The following is a 22485-nucleotide window of genomic DNA, read 5'->3' as shown; positions in this document are numbered from 1 at the left end:
CACTGCAGCCATTCCCAATTCTGGGGCAGGGCTGGGTATGGCTGGAGAAAGCCACAGCCTTAAAGTGTCACAGGTTTGACATGTCTCTACAATCATTGCACTATTAAAAGCAAACACATTTGGCAAGGCTGAACTAGCACATTATATATTTTACCTATATAGTACAAAATACGTAATAATCGCCTCTGAGATAACTTGTTTAACAATTACTGGTCCAAATAAATATTTCAACTTGAGAACTCAGGGTAGAATTTTTTTAGTTAAAACCTCCAACAAGCATCCCCAAACATAAATGGGAACACGTTATCCAAATTTACTAAATCCAGGTAAAATGGTATTACTAAAAAACTATGAAAAAAATCTGAAATAACTTGAGCACTAGGAAAAACATGGAAGCATAAAAGTGATCATCGCTACACAGCATATTCAAAAATCTTCTGTGTCCCTCCCTTGTTACACTAAATGCCTAAGAATGCACTTGGACTGAATTTTCCATTGCTCATTTCAAAACTACAGACCTTTAATTTGATAAGCAGCTTTGTTTCTATCAACTCATTTGTAAAAAACACCATCAAGCTTGTGCTCTTAAATATATATATGTATATATAAAAACATACAAAAAGTACAAGATAAATCACATTAAGAAACTTTTACAGTGTAATTGTCCTGATTATTTTATTCTTGAGGGCCAAATTTTTTTTTTGTGCACAGAATCTCAATGTGACTGTTGTTCCAGAATTCAGCATAGTGCCACTGCACAGAATTCACCTTTCTGTGCAGTCCATTAAAAAACAAAACCCCAAAAAACAACACACACCACAGGACAAAACATTCTTCTTAAATCAAATTCTATTTGTGAATTCAGCAAAATAATTTCTATAAAATAAAACAGCAAAATATTTAAATAGTATAGGGTGGGCTGTATCTGTTTTGCAGGGGTATTTGGTTTTTAGACAGGTTCCAAAAAAATTACACACATTCAAGTTACCAATTTTCATTTAAATACAGTATTTACTGATGCGTTTCTTTAAGTCTTTAAACAAATGTTTATTCTGGAATAGAGATACCTCAGAATTGTATTTGACTAACCAGTAGTTTCTTTTATATTTAAACCCTGCTTCTAATGTTAAGATTTTCTGTATAATGGATAAAGAGCTAAGACAATTCTCGCTTTCAAGTAGAACTGTGAACGAGCAGAAAACCAGCAAGTTAACTTGGTGCAGTGGCACTCACAAGTACTCTGTGATTTTGTTGACTTCCACTTCACTGGGATGCAGTAGAAGGAAAGTGTTAGAAGTTTATCTAATAAGCTCTACCAAAGAAACAAAACAAGCACACCAAATACAGTCTATTATGCTCCAGGCATCCTGGCATAGCAAATTTTTGCATATTTGTTTTAAATCTTTTAAATTCCTATTACTGAAAACTAAGTGTTCTTTATCCCACCCAGAGAGAGAACTGTCAAACATCAGATGTGAGGAACATATGTGAAACTGAAAACCACTTGTTTGTCACATTTTCCCTCCCCATTTTATAGTCTAGGTGTAAGAAGAAAAAGTTCTGAGCAATACAGTTGTCACATTGGGACAACTGCTGTCACTTTTTTTTTTTTTCCCCTCATTGGCTACACTAACTTGGTGTGAAGCCATGCTAAATGTTACAGCATAACTATAGCTTCAAAGTGATTAACCTAATACCAGAATGAAAAAGGCAATGAAAAAAGATCTAGAAACAATGTTACATCACCAATTTTCCACATCAACCAAATAATTAAAAGGTTACCAGCCATTACGTTGCTCATAGTAAAATCGACTCCAGTGGCAAAGAATTAACATGAAACTATTTTTGTGGTTGACATGGATAGGCTTTTTCGTAAAGGAGTTGATCCAACTGCCGTGAGGCAGGCAACACTGGTTGCAGAGCGCAGCAGATATATCAAGAAATTATTTTTTTGTTTTTGTAGATCTGTGAGTCTCATCAAGACAAAAAAAAATGTTTCTTGCTCAAGAATTAACAGTCAAACATTAATATACTATATACACCTTTGCCATTTACACATTAGCATCAGGCCATTTATTACAAAACACTATACACTTTCCACTGCAGGCGGGTTATATATTGACAGCAATTTTCTGCAGATAAGACAGTGAATAGACTCTCCACTCCATGTTGATTAGGAATAGTTTTTCTAGTTTTAAATATTAGCCAGACACAGAGAAAAGTTGGACTGTAAGGCCTGGGTGCACAGTCTTGATGGAGCAAGTTAATTGATTATGTGCATTTCACTAATCTTTTGTCTGAGGCGGGGAAACTTCTTCACTGCCTTCGTAGTTTTCTTGTGCTCGTTGGCCAGTTCGCTGAGGGTTGTTCATATGATGTGCTGCCGGGCCCGTATATGGCTGTCCATGCACGTGGTTATTCTGCAACAAAGCACACACATTTCAAAGGGATTTAAACCTCTGGGCTGTCTCCTGACTCCCTGCTTCCCACTCAGACCACTGGGAAGTCTCAAGCACACCAACTTCTAGGGTACCTACAGCAGCATGAACACACAACCCAGCTGCTTCATTCCTCTGATTCACGCCTTTCACTTACCTTGCCGATTAACACACAAAGGAAACAAATTTCAACTTGTAAAGATAAAAGCATCAGTTGAAACACTAATCTCAGATTTTGAATCACAAACAGTTACATGCAAAGCAAAAGCAGCAAGAAAGGAAAAAAGGAGACCAAGAGAGGTTGCCTATGTGCTGCCACAATAAACTGTGCATGTATTTTATTAACAGATTCAACTAGCTTGACTTCCTTCTCTAAAACAATGGAAAAAGCAAACCTGTGTTTATGCAGCATACTTTAATTTTTAAGGGGGAAATCTCAATGTTACAGAACTGAATGAAATCTAGACCAGCAGCTTTCTGCAAATGCTCCACCCCAATTAAAAAAGTCATAAACAGATCTGGCAAACAAAACCATCTTATTTATCTACTGTTCTGCAGAGTTTGTGGAGAAACCAAGGGTTTGAGGATTGTGTGTGTGTTAGTGAGAAATGCTATCTCTTGCAAGAAAGTGAACACATGACAAGGACAATGGTGAGGTTACAGAATGTGTCTGAACTTGGAAGCTCAGGAAGGAGTGGGAAAATCTGCATGACTTACCAACTGCTCTGCTGAGAACATCAAGTAAGGAAAGCAAGATGGAGGGGAAAATGGATTTGGGCAGGAAAGGAAATTAAATTAGCAGACTTGGAATATACAGAATGAATTGGAACAAAAAAATGGCAACTAACTGAGGGATCTAATAATTTAGTCAATTTAATAAGAACACCCTGGTTATGATTTCTTCCAGATCTGGCTTTCCACTGGAAAGTATCAACAAAGCAGCCATTTAACATAAAAACAGATTTGGATTTTATATGTACTTAAGATTTAGAGATCAGTGTTCATAGCATGAGTTAAATGGCAACACAGCCATTTGCTTTTTTTCCAAGAGCCTTACAGTTATCCAAATTCAGGCCTTGAGACTTGATTTTATATTTGAAAACAAGAAAGCAACTCACAAAATATTATCAACATCAATAAATACTACAGAATGAAATTCAGTATGCACTAGGCTGTGATGGCATCAATCCCTCTGCTCTTTCTGTGGATGATTAATCCCTGATCTGATAAAATTCTCATCTGAAGCTCTGATAGTGAAACTGCTCCTGGTGTAATGGAGGTGTACCTTTATCTTTATTCCTCCAAACATGGTATTTGACAATAATATGCTTCTGGTTAAATGTCTATAATTTAAGTCACCACAAATGCTAAAAAAAGCAAACCTGAAACTCGGAATAAATAGTTCAATTGAGAACTTTTACCTGTTGATACTGGGAACCAGGTGAATGGGGGTACAGCGGGGCATCTTCAGGTGGAGAAGACTCATGTTCATCTGGGGCATCAGGATCATCTGGTTCCTAAAGTATGAAACAGCCAATTTAATTTACTTTTTAAAAACATATTACAATTATTCTAGCCTGAACCAGTCCTATGTGCAAATGATTGTTTCAGACATGCTAGAGTAATGTTTTAGACATTTAGAGAAAAATTCCACCCCATCCTGTCACCTATAGCTTGTATTGTACTAAATAAAAATCCCCTCTATCAACATAATACTGAAAGTACAGACCCATTCACAATCTACTTCAAAAGGACAATTTCAATTTTGTATTGTTAATTCTTTAAGTGACAGGTGTCTATAGGAACAGCAATAAAATCTGAAAAGTAAAAATATAAATCCATACTCATAAAGGAACAATTAAATGTATTACCTCTTAAATGAGTGTAGACTGTTGCTAAGGTTAATTATTTACAGAAGCACTTTACTCAGTTTCTTAATTGCAAATATTAATTCTTTACCTCCTCTGGGCAGAGTTCACAAGCCTTTGCAAGAGTCATTCTAGCACTGTGTGACCTCTCTAGGAAGTAGCCATTTGATGTCTCATTGCTCTGTATTGGTGGAGACCAATTATTGTAGGTGTATTGGGGATTGCCAGTGTAGGGTCTACGCTCCAGCTCATCTCCAAGCCATTCCACTGCCCAGGTCCATTTTCTCTTCAAATCTCCATTGCTCTGCAGATGAAAAATGAACAATTCACAATTATTTCTGCTGTTGTTGAAAACAGAAGTATTTTTCCTTTCCTGTACATCAGTTGTCAGAGACCACCAACTTATCTGCTGCTGTTTAAACGAATCACAAATATCTTTTTTTTCCCCAAAGAAAACTTCAAGTTTGAAATTAAGTCTGCATATTTGCAGCTGCATCATAGCTGCAAATGAGTGTGAATTTAACCAGATTGCTTTCAATCCCTTATAATTATTTTCTCATACAGAAGGTTTGAATGAGATGTCCCTGAAAGCTGTAATTTAATCAAGGTGTTAAAAACTGAAAAATGGTGGGTTTTGGTTTTTTTAAACACAGAAGTGGGAAAAAAGCAGCAAGAAACAGAATAAAAGGTATCACCTGAAGGATCTGGTAAGCTACAGGGCAGTTCCCAAAGAGAGCTACCATGCACTTTATACACTGGTAAGCTCTTTTCTGATAATGATTCTTCGAGCGCTGAATGGTGTCAAAGAGTCCATCCCTGTCATCTGGGATTCCCTTAAGTGCATTGTGAATCCTAGAAAAAAACAAACCAAAACAATGACAAAACTTAAGTGTCAAAGAGTTTTAGCATTTGAATTAAGGGTCTATATACAATGTAATTACAAAAGGGATGGTTGATGTTCTGATTTCTGGTGTTTTTTTAATATCAGAAAATTAACCTGACATGCTGTATATATAACTTAGTTTAAAAATTACTAAACATGCTATAAATTTTTCTGAACAATATAAATAAAAAATGCAAGTGTGATTAATTCTAGTCACAGTAATCAACTTTAACAGTTTAATTTTATTACTGAAGTGTCTACTGCATTTACAAATCAGCCCTGTTAACCCAGTAGGTCCTTACAGAATTGGAACAGTGAAATCCTCAACCGAGTGGTTACTTACACTCATTTGTGCTGCTCAAAGACACCCTTTTACATGCAGCTCCTCTGAAGGGGAATGAATGGTACTTATCTGTGCATGGGATAAGGAACTTGGGCATTCCCTGGAACTAAGTCCAGTAGCTGTGCCTTCTGCTCCTGAACAGGGCAGAAGAATTAATTGCTACCCTGAAACTGTGCAAAAACTGAGAACTGACATACTTTTGGCTTTGAAAAAAATCACAGGGGGCACAGAACTGGTGTCTCATAGAGCTACACTTATGGTAGAGAAAGCAACTGCCCTCTCTCCTCACAGCCCAGGCTCAATCTGTGAAGCAATGATGAGCTTTAGTTCAGTTAATTTAATTTAATGGCACTTGTACCATTCCAAACTTGGTACTCGAACCTGTCAAATCAAGAGAAATTTAACAGAGTGTGTCTGATGCCAAGGGCCAGCAGCAGTGATCTTTCAGCACCAGAGGACAAATTGCCCCAAGGGATGTACATTGTCCAAGGTCAGATTAGACTCATTTTCCAGGAATTACAAGACACCATCTACAATGGACAATTTCACTGTTTTTGTGGTGGTTTGCTGGGTACAGTGCTGCTCCTGACACTGCAATGGAACATGGAGTGATGTACTTCTCCAGGGAAGCCACACCACAACATTACACCTCCTTCATACCATGCTATTCCAAATACAGCATTATCCTCAACAACAACTTCCATGATTTCCCACCTGCAGTTCAACCCTAAAAATCCATTATTTTACTTCATATGTATTAGAGTATGCCCATCCTCCAGAATTCTGTGGACTTACCTCATGGAATTATTTGTTTATCAAGAAGATAATATAAACTAACTGCATTATATATGCATAGGAAATCCCATAAAGAAAATTACAAAATCCCTACAACTCAGTCATCATATCTTGCAGTGTGGTTAAGCCAGACCACCATCTCCTTTGAGTCCCTCCTAAAATAAGCCCAGGCAATTGGTAACATCTGAAATGAGCAGTCTGCTTCCACACCTAAGGACAGGAATCTGCTCCCATACCCAAAAAGTCTGCTCTCACTAAAAGTATTTGAAATGTCCTATAAGACACAGTAGGAAATGATGCAGTAAATCCCACACTACCTGTAACTGCTTATTATGAAACAGTGACATTTTGCAACACTGACAGGTAGCACATTGATGACATTTGTGTTATCTCACCTACTACTTTTGTATTAAATTTCTGAAAAATTCTCACAAATAGTATTTGCAGTAATTACAATTTTTAATAATCTTCAAAAGCCTTATTCTGTAGGTTTTAAACTGGATTAATATGTAATACACTGAAGCTACAATAGGTAGAGAATACCCATATGTGAAGTATTCTTTTCTGCCACATTCATACTTTATGCCTGTCTTGGTACCACTCCTACATCTGATGTGCTCCTGAGCAAGCCCAGGCTGTCCCTGACCCACCTCAAGGGGATGTTTCTATGAATCAATCTGAGCACTTCACAGGGAAGATCAATTGAGGTTAACCTAAACAGCACATTCTCTTGTATGTGACTTCAGGAGAAATCCTGGCTTTATAGCAAACTTCTCAATAGTAAGGAAGGTGAAAAATTGTGCTTATCTCAGAATTTCAAATAAAAACACAAAAAATTGCTTTATTTGTGAATTTTGATTTAATACCTATTGAAAACAAACCTATTGAAAGGACTAGCAATAGAACAATATTGAATTGTAAAAGGACAGGTAAATACTGACCTGTGAGTTTGCCAAGAGTCCTCAATTAACAGGATTTGCAGAAGCAGATCCAAATAAGGTCGAAGCTCGTATGTGTATGAATATGCAACCTAAAAAGTGAAGATGTCGAGAACACAAGAAAGCATTCCTTGAGGCAGGCAGCTTACACAGTGAAATACAAGAACACAATTCATTTGAAGTTTAATGTAACTCAAAGGATATTTCAAGATACAATACTTCTTTTCTAGAAAGCGTTGGCTGTGCAGGAATTTTGAGGGCTACAATTTTGTTTAATTTTTGTTTTTAAATACAGTCAGTTCTGTAAAGAATAAAATGTTTATGACTTTCTGACAGTTTATCTTAAGCCTGAAGCATGATATGATGAAGAAAATACCTTAAAACACCTTTAGAAAAGCAAAATTTAGTAATGGTTCTTTTCACTGATATTGCTACTTTTAGGCAGCGTGTACAAAGGCTGTCTTCACAAGTTATCCTAAAATGTAAAATACGCGGCTAACAAAGTGTCAATAAAGTGATTTTTATTATGATTCTTTCAAGTGTCAAAGAAAGGGACATTGAAAAATGTGATGTTACATGAAAAACATGAAAAAAAGTGCAAATATAAAGATGGGCTAACTGAAGTAAAGAACTTTATTTGGAGTGGAAAGTGTAACTGACCTTACAGAGATTAAAATGAAAAGACAGTATCAAAGACTCTTTGCTGAGTCTAAAGCAAAGTATGTTCCGAGGACTTGCAAAAAAAACCCTTACAAACATACTTGAAATAAATGCAAGGGAGATGTCAGGAAATTATTCCAACTTCCTATGTCATATAAAATCTCTTTTATGGATAATGACAGAAAGCTTTAGCAGATGCTCTTGAAATACACAAAGACCACCTTGCTGTACTTTCCACCCTTAACACATAATTCCTGATGTGTTAAAGGCTGATTGCTTCCCTAAATTCATAAAGCACTTCCCACAGCACTCCAATGTGATGTACAGATCTAAGACTGTAAATACTGACAGAGGATGCCATCTTGAGGAAAGTTTATTTATCAAGCACCTGTTCAGTATTTAATAAAACATTCTTCCATAGAAATGCAGAATCATTCATGTTTTTATTCCCATCTTTCTCCTAGCTTTTTATTTTTACCTGCCAAAGTAGTTCACTGAGGACTGTGGAAGAGAACTGAGGATTCTCCCAACAGCAGAAACGAAGCAACTTGATGGTCTCTTCAGAGTTGCTGCAATCTTCAATAATTTTCTTTACATAACTAGTTCTCACAAACAGAATGTCTGCTACGTTCTGCTGAAGTGCCATTATAGGTTGAGATAAATTAGGATCACCATAAGGGTTGGCAAGTGGAGGATTACCTGGAACAAAGAGTTACTAGAGATTAAAAGGTGCTGAAGTACCTTCAGTGCATACACTTCAAAATACAAACTGGAGTAACTCATCAAAAAACATAGATGGGGAAAAAAACACAAGCCCTCCTTAGCAGCTGACTTTCTTTAGAAAAAAATAGTATGAAATAACTTAATTTTTATGTTTGTGAAGCTTGACACTTGCTGCCTTAGAGAGCTACTTCTCCCTCTCTGACAAGATTATGCAGTGACAATCAAAGCAGAACAGCTGGAGACATGTTCACATGCAAGAAGAGAAATCATTGAGATTCAAAGAGAAATCCTTATCTCCTGCATTTATCTACTTCACTGCTTATGTAACACAGCCCAAGTCATATTTTAAGGACACAATATCTGTTTACTTCACAAGACAATGCAAAAGTGTGTGGGGGAACATCTATGTTAGAACAGTCCCATCTGAATCTCTGGAGTGCAGAGAATAAATATACTTTTGTAATTAATGTATCTTATTTAGTTAGCTTCATTTTGTGTAGTGAAAGAATGTTGATTTGCTCCTGATGTTCCTAAATTTAGCAGTGTTTTGAATCATCGTTTGAAGATGCCCAGAAGACTAGGGAAAACTTTTCTAGCTTCATAAGCTAAAGCAAAACATCACTTTTTTATGCAAATAGTAATCATAATTAGCAGTCAAAAGTAAAGTTCATATAAATAATCTTTTTTAGTACAATATTATGAATATAGTAAATATACAACTATTTTTCACTGGCAGAGTATCTTTGCACTTTAGGCTTCAAGTAATGCACTGGAAAAAAACCCCAACCAAAACTGCCACATGATTCTGAAGCTTATTACAGCACAGTAAAATTTTCAGTTCATTAATCTCACTATAGCATTGTCTAGCCTATTGACTTTATAGCCTGACACATCAAGCTGTAATGAGTTTGCCATTAAATAGCTTCTCTACAGATTTCTAATTAGGTTTTCTAAAATATGCTTAGCAGAATGTGTACAGACACAGGCTATAAAGTCCACATGGCCCAATACCCTGTCACCATTCCTCAAAAATAACTGCACTCTATTCAGCTACTGGAAATGTTAACGATTTACATTGTGGTTAATCAATTTCTACCTGATGCTTTATCTTTTATAAATTGAAGTGCTGGCTTCTGTTTGCTGTGTTGAGTGTGAATGAGCATCAAATCCTATTCAAGAGCTACCCAAAACAATGCAATATGTCTTCAGTGGTAAGTACTAACAGTTATCTCAAAACCTGCTGGGGTGTTTTTCCTGTACAGATTATTTCCGTAGTCTATTTTTTGATCACTTACTCAGGATAAAAACACCTTTGGACAACTCTTGACAATGGGCTTAAACTATTCTAAAAGCATTACTATTTTGTAATGAACAGTCTCCTACTTTACTAATTATTTCCCTACATTTTGAAGGAATATGCCAAGCAGCATAAAATACAGAACAGATTTCTGTCTTGGTCTTTTAGTATAACAAGTTAGTTTTGCTTATGACAAACAGACTTGTTTCTTTAAATAAAAGGAGCTGCTAAACATAAAAGGAAAACATGTTTCCAGCTGATTCACTTTATAAAAAATAGCTAAACATGCACAAAAAGACATTTACTGATTCAGTCAGAGGAACTAAAACAAAGTTTAAATTCACTGTACCATTGATAGAAGACTGCATCCGCGATGAGACGTTGCAACAGCGGATCAGCTGTGACACCACCGTGTACAGCTTCCCCAGCTCAGCATACTGGTATTTAATTGGAGGGCCTGGACCTTCATCCAGAGCCACAAGCATGAAGGTTGCAGGAACATTTAGTTTCAGAAGTTGTGTCTTCTCTGCAACACCTTTATGGGGCAGGGAGGAAACAAAAAAATCTTGTTTCTGGCACTGAAAATATTTTTAGACTTTTAAAAAAGAAAAATAACAAGAGTTTACATGACTTGCAACTTTTTCCTTCTTGATTCCATTAAATCCTCATTTATGCCCTCCAGGGAAAAAATAATCAAATCAATAAAGATGCACAAGAAAATCATATACAGATGAAAAATCACATAGAAAGAGAGTTGTAAATTACTGCAATTTCTTCACAGTTCTCACTGGCACTTAAGCAGTGCACAAGCAACATCTGTGTTAACAGCAAAGCCTCAGAGAAGTCTTTCAGACAATAAATGAATCCTTTTATTGTGAGGCCCAAAATAGAAAAAACAACTCCACAATGTATTTTGTTATTTTTCTACCATGTTCTAGATACATCCATCACAAACTCGAGACACTTTTAACTGTGCCACAATGTAATAAATGTAAATTAAGTGACAAAATAAATAAGAAAACCTGCAAAACCCCAACCAATCAAAACATCCAAACCTACACCTGCAAGAATACCTTGCACATGCTATGCAAGTACTCACCAGGAAATTCACTACGTCGCTTCTTGCATTCTGTTTCTTATTTTGCTTAAAAGTAATTATTTTTCACACATTTCCAAGTCGTTTCTTATTCTGAAATACAACTAGACCTTACCTTCCATCTTTCTGATAAGGAGGAGTATAAGTGCTTTTTTAATGGCATTTTGTCTGATTATGCTAGATAGTTTTATAGTTGCATCCTCTGTAGAACTGACCTCTTGCTTTGATGTAAACAATCTACTATTAGATTTCTCAAAATGTCAGACAATTTAATCTCTTTCACATAATGCAGGAATGATGCTACTGTGGTTTTTGTTGGATGAACTGTACATCCATACAGAAGCCTTCAGGTAACAGTAGTAAAACAAGGACAACTGCTTATTTTGTGTTAGTATTTTCAGGTTTATCTCTGCAGGGTAGATTGTGATAACGATCAGACCCACAAATAAATTTATATTTTCCCATCCGGCCTCTGAGTGCTCTCCTACTCAGAACTGCACTGACTATAAAAAGCTAGCAAAGAAGAAAAGAGAAGTTGGAGCAGAAGAATTGCATCTCTCTTCTCTGCCACGACACTAATTCTACTCTGGAGTCATGACACACACCTGCCAGACAGAGAATGCTTTGGTAGGCAAAGTATATGAAAGCAACATACATCACAGGTGTAATTAAATTAACACAATTGTCTAGATTAATTTTAGAGACAGGAAATTACATTCCTTTAAAATTGTCTACTTATGCATGAGCTGATAAACAGCAACAGTGAAGTATTTAATAAAATTTCACCCCCACCCTCTCTCAGCAGGACACTGTTTTACTGCTCCAAGCTTCTCATGTTTATCTTCCATGGATGATAGGAAGACTGAAACCCCAAACTCCAAAGAGGAAGAAACAGATGCGAGGGAGCATTTAGATGACATACAACTATAACAATCTGCCTAAGGATGGAAAACTGGATCCTCCTGCTGTTATCTCTGTAACTGGATCATCAATAAAGCCCCAGTTTATTACAGTTCATCAGAAAAAGCAATTTGCTTACCTAGATTGGCATACATCACAAACAGATTGAAATACTGCTGCAAGTGGCGCCCGTGTTCGGATACTTCCCTTCTTAGAAGATTCAGTACCGCCCTCAGTAAGTGATCACTCAAACTTAAGTTATCGTAAGCCTACAGAAAGAAACAAGTTCTACTGTTAGTAGCTGAATCTATCATATCTTTATTTAGTTTCTACTTTTTACTATGACAGAAAACAGAACTGGTTAGAAGGTATGGGATTTATGCAAGTTCCAAAGTACCAGCATCTGGTCAGTCTTCTGTATCTTACACAGAGCAAAAGACACAGACAGGAAGCAAGACTCCCATCACTCACTACCATGTCAGTCAAAGAAATTAGCAGTTACAGAAACTTTTAACTGGGCTTTTTTTTCCAATAGCAGATAGGTTTCAATACTCAAGAAACACACATGCAATTCCACTGTTAACTTTGTAGCTTTGTTAACTTGTAGACTAAGACAACCAAATCACCTCTACAGGTGTATTTCAAATATCTTGCAGTACAGAACATTTCCTAAGCCTGTGGAGATTTAACTGAATTCTTAACAAATTCTTTTGCTGGACACAGTAGTGAAAACATTCTGAGAAGGTAAGTGGGACCACGTAAGCAAAGACATTAAAACATGACAAAGCAAAGGCTCAAAAATGTTGATCTTTTTAAATAGAGTCCAAATAAAACCACTGTTATCACAAGTATCACAATAAGATGTAGACTTTTTTGTTATTTCTTGTCAATTCCAAGTGTGTGAAATCACAATTCACTGTCTACTCCTACACTAAGTTACAATTCTTGACAATTTTACTGTTGCAAGATACATGGGATTAAAACCTAGGGAGCTCCTGCAGGTTTTCAGTTTAGTGTGTTTGTTTGTTTGTGGGGGTTTGTTTGTTTTACTGTTGTGAATAAAAACAAGGGTTCACTTCCCTAGACATTACTTCACTAAAATAACCACTGCTTTTTTTGCATATTTCACACTCCCAGCTCAAAGGTGCCACTGAGCCTTCACAGAGATTTACAAATGAGGGGAAACTGAACCCTTGACAGCAGCTCTCTAACTGGTTGCGTTACACCCAATTTCATAGCGCAAAATGGGTCATACAGCTTTATAGCCAACACTGATGCATCTGCTCCAGAGTTACTTTACATTAAATGCTTATAGTGAGAAAGTAAGAATAAGTTTCAAAAGCTTTTCATCAGAAAATTGAATACCTGACTGGAAGGTCCAGGAGAGGCAAAAGGTGATTGACATGGTCCGTCTTGCAAAGAAAAATGTGCAATAAATACTATAAGTTTTGCAAATGCACCCCTCACTTCTGCACTGGGGCATTCCAGGAGATACTCAGAGAAGCGGTTTGAAACATTAAAAAGGACATTGTGTGCAAACCAAAAGCGTACATTCTTGCTGTGACGGAGCAGGATGCACAGGGCATCATACCTGAAACAGGAGATGACACAGTTATGACCAAATGCAGACATTAGTGAATTTTGGCAGACAAGTTCTCTGACAGAGTTTGAAAAAAATATGTGTTAAAGGTGATCCCCAAACATTTTTGTTCATAAAATTATTCTAACCAGGTAATTTGTAGTTCTTATAGTGATACTCTTATGAGCAATCAGAAATGGAAGATGTCCTTCAATTAAAAAGCTAACATTTAACTGTAGCATTTTACTTCTATCACCTGTAAGAATTAAGATAGCATTGCACCCCCTAACTACTCCTCAATGTAGGTCCCGTTTCAGCAGCCACCATCCTCTCTGTACTGGAACTGGGGAGAGGGTGAGCAGCAGAGAGCACACATGGATTTCATAAGCTGTGTATACAACACATAACTCACTATGTAACCTAACAAGAACTTACAGTCTCATTTAGAGATCTTTAAAAAAACCCACAAAATGAAAAACCAATACCCAAAGACTAAAACATGTATTTCAGAGAGGGTCTTGTGTTACTCTGTCCTTTCACCAGGAATATTTGAATTCTTCTTGATCTCTTAAATTAAAATGAGTAACTTAAGCTACCCTGGAAGCTGCTGCTGGGTGTATGAATCTGCCATTACTACACAACTACTTAAAAGTTCCTGGTAAACTACTGGTCATGAATACCAGATTTTCTCTCCAATTTGACCAGTACTAACCCACACTAGGGAGAGGTCGCTAGCAGAGAATAACCCAGTTGAAGGACTAAAACAAGTAAGATGGGACTGTTTGTCACAATGTGGATTTGAATTACAGGCCCCATAGTAATGTACATAAAGTACTCTGCCAACAGTGTCTCAGAGACTATATACATTTCATAAACAGAATTCAAAATTAAGCTGTAAAAATGGTTTGTAAAGAACATTGTTTAAAACTACTAAAACAATGCAAAAACCATTCTGAATTTGTCAGAAAACTTAACCTGTTAGTGCTACTGACAGCTTCCATTCTTTTATTCTTTTTGAAAGACAGAGTTAAGCTCTGTTTCAAAATGAAATTTGAAGCTATTCAGATCAGCAGGATATTTTAAGGCTCAAATTCTTCCCAGTACTTTCTATTCAAATTTTCCCCCCTTTTCACGTGCATCTTCACCATGTAACTAAATGGTATCTTTTAAGAGACATCAAACTTCCAAAATTGTAATTGTTGTTAAAAAACAAAATACCAATCACTAGCAGGGCCACGGACTATTTTCTTTGTATGAAATCCTGTGGTGAAGAGAAATCTAGCAGCAAGCTGAATACTAATCATAGTTATTTCTTCTGCTTCAGGCAACAGATGATCTTGTCCTAAAGAAAAATCAGAATACTCACATGTAGACAAAGTAAAAGCAATTTTTAATAATTTAAATTATTTCAGATTACTGTTTTGCCTCACATGATGTTTCAATTTTAGAAGAAACTTGATCAAAAAGCCTCTAGCTTCTATATTGTATCATATGAAAATGTAAGCTTTAATACAGGTACCTGGAGGCTAACGTGCATCTTTTACAAATTCAACATCTCACCTTTGAGAGCCCTCAAACTCAAGCACTTGATTTACAACAGCAACTGAGTAATAACTGAGAGTTTATCAAAGTATTTTTTGCTATATATTCTGGCAAGTTATCACTGATGAACAACTCAACAAGAAGTGTTGAACTGCAGAAGTCCAGAAGGACAAGAGTATTCAAAGCAGGACACACCAAATTTTTGCTGGCTTGATAAATCCTTGGCCACACAAACCAAAACTCTTCTTGCAAGAAACGAATCCATAATTATCACACTACCATACTAACCTGGAGGAGGGTTTAGGTAGACACTATTACAAGTAAGCAACTTCTTGATGAACTGGAAATATTCCAGGCTGTACTGCATCCGATTGTGCATGAACTGCACGTTCTGCTTCCGCACACTTCGCTCGATGGCTGAGGGCATTTTAATCTGGTGGGGTTTAGTGGTGATAGCAATCTCTGAAATATATTTAATTAGTTCATTGTCTTTGTCTATCGTGTCCATGCGTTCATAAAAAAGAATGTAAGCATTCCACCACCTCTTCTGGCGCCTGTAGGACATTCGCTTCATCATGTGATCAAACACTTCGCCCATGTACTCTCCCCCAAAACACTGATTTTTCATCTCTTCATCGTCATCCATTTTACACTCTGTCACATCTCCATCATCAAATTTGTACCACCGGTTCTTCTCACCATCTCCACCATTCCTCTGGATAATGTAAGAGTAGTAATGTCCGCCGCTGGCCTGGCCGCTGTGCACGAGTACACCCACGAGTCTGTATTTTGTGCTCCCAGAGTGTTCATTCTCTGACTGCTCATTTTGTATTATCTGATTTTCAGGGTTCACGTCATCCCCTTCCAATTTTGCTACACCTGCCACTGTGTAAGGCTCCATGTCCAGTTCTCGTGGAAATTCAAAATAATCATTGAATTTGATTGCACATTCCCTTTCCCAGTCATAATCAAATCGTTTCAACTGGATTGCAAGAACTGGAGGCAACTTCTTAATCAGCAAGCGTTTCACTGTATCCACCTAAAAAACAACATGAACAGTTACCAGCTCTCAAATTTCCATTCATATTCTCTCTCCAAATACCAAACGGAGGAATAAAAGGATGACTTTTCTCCCCAAACATGTACTTATACAACTGTAACATCACAGTTGTACACAAATTTAATATATAAGGAATCATTACCTTTTTGTTGCATTTTTCACAATGATATGCATTTGCACCTTCCAATAAATCTCCTTTGACGTACTGTTCCAAAGAATCAAGAAGGTTTTGGTGATTCCTTATATCTACATTCAGAGTTGTGAAGGATTCCTCACACTCATACCTAGCAATGAACAGGTAAATGTATGAGAAAGGCAGGAATGTGTTCAACTTTTTATGTTTTACATGTGCTACAGTGTGTGAGCAGTGAAAGAACTGAATTCTTTTTTACTGCAGTTTTCCTACAGTAACTTTACAGTATCTGTACATTGTATTTTTATGGCCAGGAATTAGACTGATAAACACAAATACTGTAATCACACCTAAAGACAATAGGTGAATATAGATGCCAATTCAGCTAAAAAAACAAACAAAAAGCCTTTTTATTTTCTGTCTAAAAGACCCTGAATCACCACCTTCATAAAACCTCTTTGAATGTTTATGGCTGGCTTTGACACTGGGTTCTAAATACAATCAACAAATAAATCTCTAGCAGTGAACCAGCAATGCTTGAGAGACAACCAGTTGATACATCCTGGAAGCAATTTTTTGTTTTTAAAGATAAAGAAGTAATGAATAAATTTTAAAAGCCGCATCCATTCCAGTGTGACACTGAAAGGCTTGTTTCCCTGATAAGCAATCAAGCATTCAAAGGTTGAATAAGTAAATATTTAGAAACACTTCAACCAACAGCAATATTCATTCATCCAATAAATAACTTATTAAAAAATATAGAAAGGCTGTTAATTTGCTACACACAAATCCACAGTTCAACTACTATCAGTTTTCTCCTCCCTGAACTACAACCAGGGTAACATTTTTATTAATAAGTAATATTATGCAAATTCAGTAGAGTTTGAAAAACACAGAAAATACTTCAGGATAGTACATATTATCAGGAACCAATGGTAACTCACATTGATTCTGGTCTGGATCTGCCACTTAATTACCCATTGTATATAAAGTAAAATCAGTAAAATTGCAGTACTTCAACTCACTTCTAGTCACTCATTGTAACCTATGAAATCTGAGATGTTCAGTTTACAAATTCTCCTTATTCATACATGAGGGTAATTGAAGTTGAAAGATTACCACAATAAAATCCATTCGTATCATTTTCTCCAGTACTTTAATTGCTAACTGAAGCTAAAGGAAATGGTCAGCTTTCAAAATAAAGAGAATTTGCAATGGCAATGTACAAAGACATGTATGGCTAAAGAAACCCACATGATCTAAACAGTAAGAAGGCCAACTGATAGTGACAGAAATATACACAATAATAAAAAAAAGCCAAATGCCAAAAAGAGTAATTTTATCATTAGGCCACCCTGAATTTTGCATGCAATTTTAACCATCCATTGCAAAAAGAGAGATAGACTAAGAAGTCTGGGTAATTACAACTTCACAATACTGAGTTCTATTTCTTCATTAACAACCATAATTGAAACAGTGAGCTACAGACCTGCAGTCTGATTTGGCATGGGCTGGTTTCTTACATACCTTCTACAAAGCTGAATTTCACTATTCACATTTAAAGTTAACTACAAATACGGCAGAAACTTTAAGAAAAAGATTATCTTTCTACACCACTGTCCTTAATTACAGGTTACATGGTGAGTATGAACAGTTTTACTCATTGGAACTGAAGATTCCTACTTGGCTCAGCTCTAAATACACATTATTGAAAACCAAAGATAGCAACAATTGCTGGCCAGGTATTAAAATCTTGTACATTGCATTTGGTTCCTATAATTGTTTTCACTTTTAATATGAAAAAGCATGATCTTTTCCTGCCTTGATCAATACACAATGCTTCACATACAATCTGTGAAGTAGAAGCAATAATGATTAAGTACTTGTAGACAAATGAATGTTCAGTTGTAGAAAAAATAAGGTAGCACAATCTATTAGCTTAAAAAAACCCCACAAAAAGCCCACTCTTGAGTCTAATTACTTTTATAAGGACACAAACAAGATTAAAATCTTGAACACTTACCGATGTGGGCATCCTTGACAAATCTTCTGATCAGCAAAGGACCCTCCTAAAACTTTACTTAACATTGCTGGATGGCCCAAAGCTTTTAAAGCTTCATCTAAACTGTCCACCAAAGAATTAAAAAATTCTAAAGCATCATGTTGTTCACGTAGATTTACAGGTTCACCCCAGAGTCTGAAAATGAAAGCACATTTTATCAAATATTTTTTGTTTTGCTCACCAAAAATTTCTTTTGGAAAAAAATTTTACTCAAGCTTCTAACCCCTCCTCAAAGAGCCAAACTACTGTTTTTTGATGTACTACATGACCTGTTGTTCTATCCCTGACACTTTCTGGTAAGTAAAAACAAACTCTTGTGTACAACTTCATACTTAATTCAAAGTCTCACTATAAAAAACTGCTACAAAGAACCACCCTGCTTTATTAAACTTTAGGTTATTAACAGACATCTACAGAATGGTGAAAAGGCAGATAAAGCTGCACAACTTCTGTTAATTTACACTTTACATCATTGCCATTCTACTATGATTAGTTTTTTTGCACTTCAGGGATCCAGTGAACAAACATCATTACTCAATTTTCTACTTACCTAAACTGTTTCCAAAACCCTCTTGGTACATAGTACTGTAGCCTGGAAGCTGCTAAATGGCCAAAAATTACTTGGAGATGCCTCAAAACTCCAATATTGTACTCTTTTCTATCTTCAGTTTTGCTCAGTGCTGGTTTATCTTCAAACTGATGAGGATAACCAAACACATCATCTCGTGGGTCAACATTGCTCTGAAAAGTAGAAAATTTGCACAATTCACTTTCATATGTAGCCATCTTACAGTTAGTTTTATCCCATCCCATTAGTTTAATTTGACAAACTAAGGTGTTTCATACTCAGCTGAAAACCCAAATACTGTCTTTGTTTGCATTAACAGTTGTGGTGGCAGAAATAGGATGCAGTACTTTCCAGTAGAATTGCCTGAGGAGGAATTCTGTAAACCCTGCCACGTGGATTTTCTGAAGTGCCCCTCTGGCAGTGAATCTATTCAAGTATGAAATATTATCCTATTTTCCCCACAGATTACCAGTGGAAATCAAAGTAATTGATTTGCAACTGAAATTTATCATAACCTTTTAATAAAAAATGAATTACAATTTTAAGATTAGGTAATTTTATATAATTAAATTTACCTCATTGTCCTGCTTTTCATCCCCAGACATGTCATCATCTACATCACTGCCTGTGCCTTCAATTGCAAGAATCCCATTCCTGATGGCTGGAATCATGTACAGCTGCTGAATGACAGAATTCATGTAACAAGTGGCACCAGCATTTTTCAGTCCCACAAATCCCTTTGGCGGTCGAGGCCCAACAGGTGGCAGATACTCCCATTCTGTGAGCGCTTCACAAGCTAAGAGAAAACAGCAGAATGGGGTCAGGGAACTGTTTTGTTATAAAATAAAGAGGCCATCAATGCAGTACAAAGGGCAGTTACATAAAATTATTATTAGTCTGTATCATACTGCAATTTAATACAAAACAATGTTCCATCAGAAAACTTAATTGCTGAAATTAACACAACTTCTATGAAGGAGAGTTCTCTCTGTAATATTAATGTTGTAACATTTTCTTCTACTGCATAACTAAAGAGGAGGTCAGGCAAAAATTTAGTCTATTTATATATGAAACAGAAGTCTTGCCTCAATACCAGTAAGCTTCTTAGCTGAAGAATTCAGTTGAATGAATATAGACTATATAATGAATTTATAAGCCTTTCAAAAATTTACAATCCTTCAAAAAATTCTAGTATTTCAATTAAGCCTCACTTTTTCTTGCCAGGATGGGAAACAGTTTCAGTAAATGCTATCTATATAACTTGATATATATTTTCTCCTCCTGAGTCTCCTCTCTCAGGTCTGTCACATCTCTTGAAGAACATTTATGATCGCCTAAGCTAACCTGTTTTTCTACAGTTTTAACACAAAAAATTATGACAGAAAACAGCATGCATATTTATTTACAAGCAGATTTGGTATATAAATCCCAGAGCATGCACAGTTCATACATGTGTTCTCTCTTAGCACAGAGATCTGGTGTTCTATTGTGCTTATCAAACACCTGAATGGAAGGGAATGCCATGAAATCCCCCTAATTGTGAGGTGATAAGAAATACACTACTTCCCAACAGAAAAGGGTGAAGAAAGAAGGATGAGGCAGAGGGGGAAACAGTAAAAGCTGCCCTTTTAATTTATTCATCTGAGATGGAACTGAACAGGAAGAGACTGCAAAACCTCAAATGACTCACTGATAGCACCATTCAAGCAATGGTGGTGGCAAAACTACTCTGAGAGGTAGTGGACAATTTCCCCTTTTGGATACTATTTTAGTTGCTTATAGTTTTGCTAAACTCTGTGAGTTTAAACATGTGTTAAATCACACAATGGTTTGGGTTGGAAGGACTTTTAAAAACCATCTAGTTCAACCCCCTGCCATGGGCCAGGATATCCTCCACTAGACCAGACAGCTCAGGGTCCCATCCAACCTGCCCTGGAACACTTCCTGGGATGAGGCATCCACAACTGGGCAATCTGTTCCAGTGTCTCAGCATTCTCATAGTGAAGAATTTCTTCCTTGTGTCCAATCCAAATCTATTCTCAGTTTAAAATCATTGCCTCTTGTCCTGTAACTACAGGCCCTGGCACAAAACTTTTTCTCCATCTTCCTTACAAGCCACGTTTGTAATGAAGGTCACAATAAGGTACCACTGGAGTCTTCCCTTCTCCAGGCTGAACAACCCCAACTCTCCCAGCCTTTCTCACCATATGAGCTTGGGTTTCCTTGGTTTGATGGTGTTTGGATTTTGTTTGGTGGTTGTTGATTTTTTTTTCCTTTCCCTGTTAATATTACAGCAGAATGGTTCCAGTGTCCCTTTAGGGCTGGATAAAATATGCTATGAAATGTTTCTTTATGACAACAATAATCTGTGCTAAAAACAAGTCTTTGCCATCCTTGTGAAAATTAGCCCAAGTTTCACTTGACTATTGGCTTCTGAAGCACTAACATTTGCAAGTTTTTGAACAGACTGCAATCACTAGAATCTTTCTCCACTGAGAGGGAGAAAATTCTTTCAGTGCAGAACTGTGCTGAGACAAGGCCAAAATGGAGCCTGAAAAAGGACTATGACAAGCAGAGAATGAGTTCAGAACTAAAAAGAGAAGCGGGACAGAGGACCTGTGTCTGTGTGTGACAATGATGACAAATCAGGTGAGACTGGTTCTAAAACTAAGCTGAAGATACCTGGTGAGGCTCTGGGATTGGTTAGCAAGAGCCTGAAATGATGAGACAGAAGATACAGACAGAATGAGGTTCCTGGGAGCTGGTATGGACAAAGGAGAGCAGTCAGAGATTGGGACAGGAAGGGTCAGGCTGTGCAAGTGACTGGGGCTGGAATTTAGATGTGACCATGGAATGCAAGTCAGTACATTTACTGCATAAAGAAAAACAAATAAAGGCTACGCTGGCAAACTGATTTTGCAACATTAAAAGCAGCCACAAACAAACCATGAACTCAAAAACTCAGTATGTGGTTCAGTGGATAATACAGACAAGACCTACACGTGATATATACATTAAAGAGTAGAAAATAGATAATTTAAAGTATTACATACTAGTGATTGCTGTACCTATGTAATACATTTCAGTCAACGTGTCTACTATCTGCTTGAGATTTCGCACACATCCAACTGCTAGTGCAACGAGGAGCTCAAAGCCAGCATTAATAGTAGCTGGTGAACTACAGACTGGTATGGCCTGCTCAGCAGGCAATTCTCCATTTCTCATGTATTGTAGATAAACATTGGATGCTGGAAAGATGAAATCATCTATCAACTCCTGAAAAAAAGACAATAAATCACCTGTTACCATGGCATTATTTTGTAAGAGAGTAAGGGTTATTACATAAATGAATGTCTGAGAACCAGAGAGGTACTTAAAAAAAAACAAATCCAAGAGTAAAAAATGAGACCAATAATGAGCTTTTAAATTTAGAACAGAAGAACTCCATTCTAAAGTGGTTCCCTGCAAACCCACCCCCCCCACTGAAAGTTAAAAATAAATCTGTAGTTCTTGATCGGTAAAAAATTTATTTTGCACAACCAGTATTATCTACAAAGTTCTTTATCAATTAGTGCTGAAAAACCAATACTCCTGCTCTGT

The 22485-nt window shown here is 36.6% G+C and overlaps 1 protein-coding gene across 3 annotated transcripts in view; it reads right to left on the bottom strand.

The window, feature by feature from the left end:
- Positions 1-831: 831 nt before the first annotated feature.
- The window catches only part of USP9X (ubiquitin specific peptidase 9 X-linked), a 94785-nt gene continuing 73131 nt past the window's right edge, over positions 832-22485 (bottom strand). For 2 of the 3 annotated variants that reach the window (XM_033083869.2, XM_033083885.2), the window contains 16 exons: positions 21939-22161; positions 19461-19681; positions 18868-19058; positions 18279-18452; positions 16265-16406; positions 15351-16101; positions 14739-14862; positions 13307-13532; positions 12081-12210; positions 10295-10480; positions 8404-8624; positions 7269-7357; positions 5002-5158; positions 4398-4610; positions 3860-3955; positions 832-2420 (listed from right to left, as the gene is read on the bottom strand). In XM_033083869.2, coding sequence (XP_032939760.1) covers positions 2286-2420; positions 3860-3955; positions 4398-4610; positions 5002-5158; positions 7269-7357; positions 8404-8624; positions 10295-10480; positions 12081-12210; positions 13307-13532; positions 14739-14862; positions 15351-16101; positions 16265-16406; positions 18279-18452; positions 18868-19058; positions 19461-19681; positions 21939-22161 — 3279 coding nt within the window. In that variant the 3' untranslated portion in view covers positions 832-2285. The remainder of the gene's footprint in view (positions 2421-3859; positions 3956-4397; positions 4611-5001; positions 5159-7268; positions 7358-8403; positions 8625-10294; positions 10481-12080; positions 12211-13306; positions 13533-14738; positions 14863-15350; positions 16102-16264; positions 16407-18278; positions 18453-18867; positions 19059-19460; positions 19682-21938; positions 22162-22485) is intronic. The other variant, XM_033083877.2, reaches the window with a different exon arrangement.

The sequence above is a fragment of the Catharus ustulatus genome, chromosome 2 (genome assembly GCF_009819885.2).
Source record: "Catharus ustulatus isolate bCatUst1 chromosome 2, bCatUst1.pri.v2, whole genome shotgun sequence".
In the NCBI taxonomy this organism is placed as follows: Eukaryota; Metazoa; Chordata; class Aves; order Passeriformes; family Turdidae; genus Catharus; species Catharus ustulatus.
Note: the sequence above shows the minus strand (reverse complement) of the source record. Positions and strands in the feature narration are given on the sequence as shown.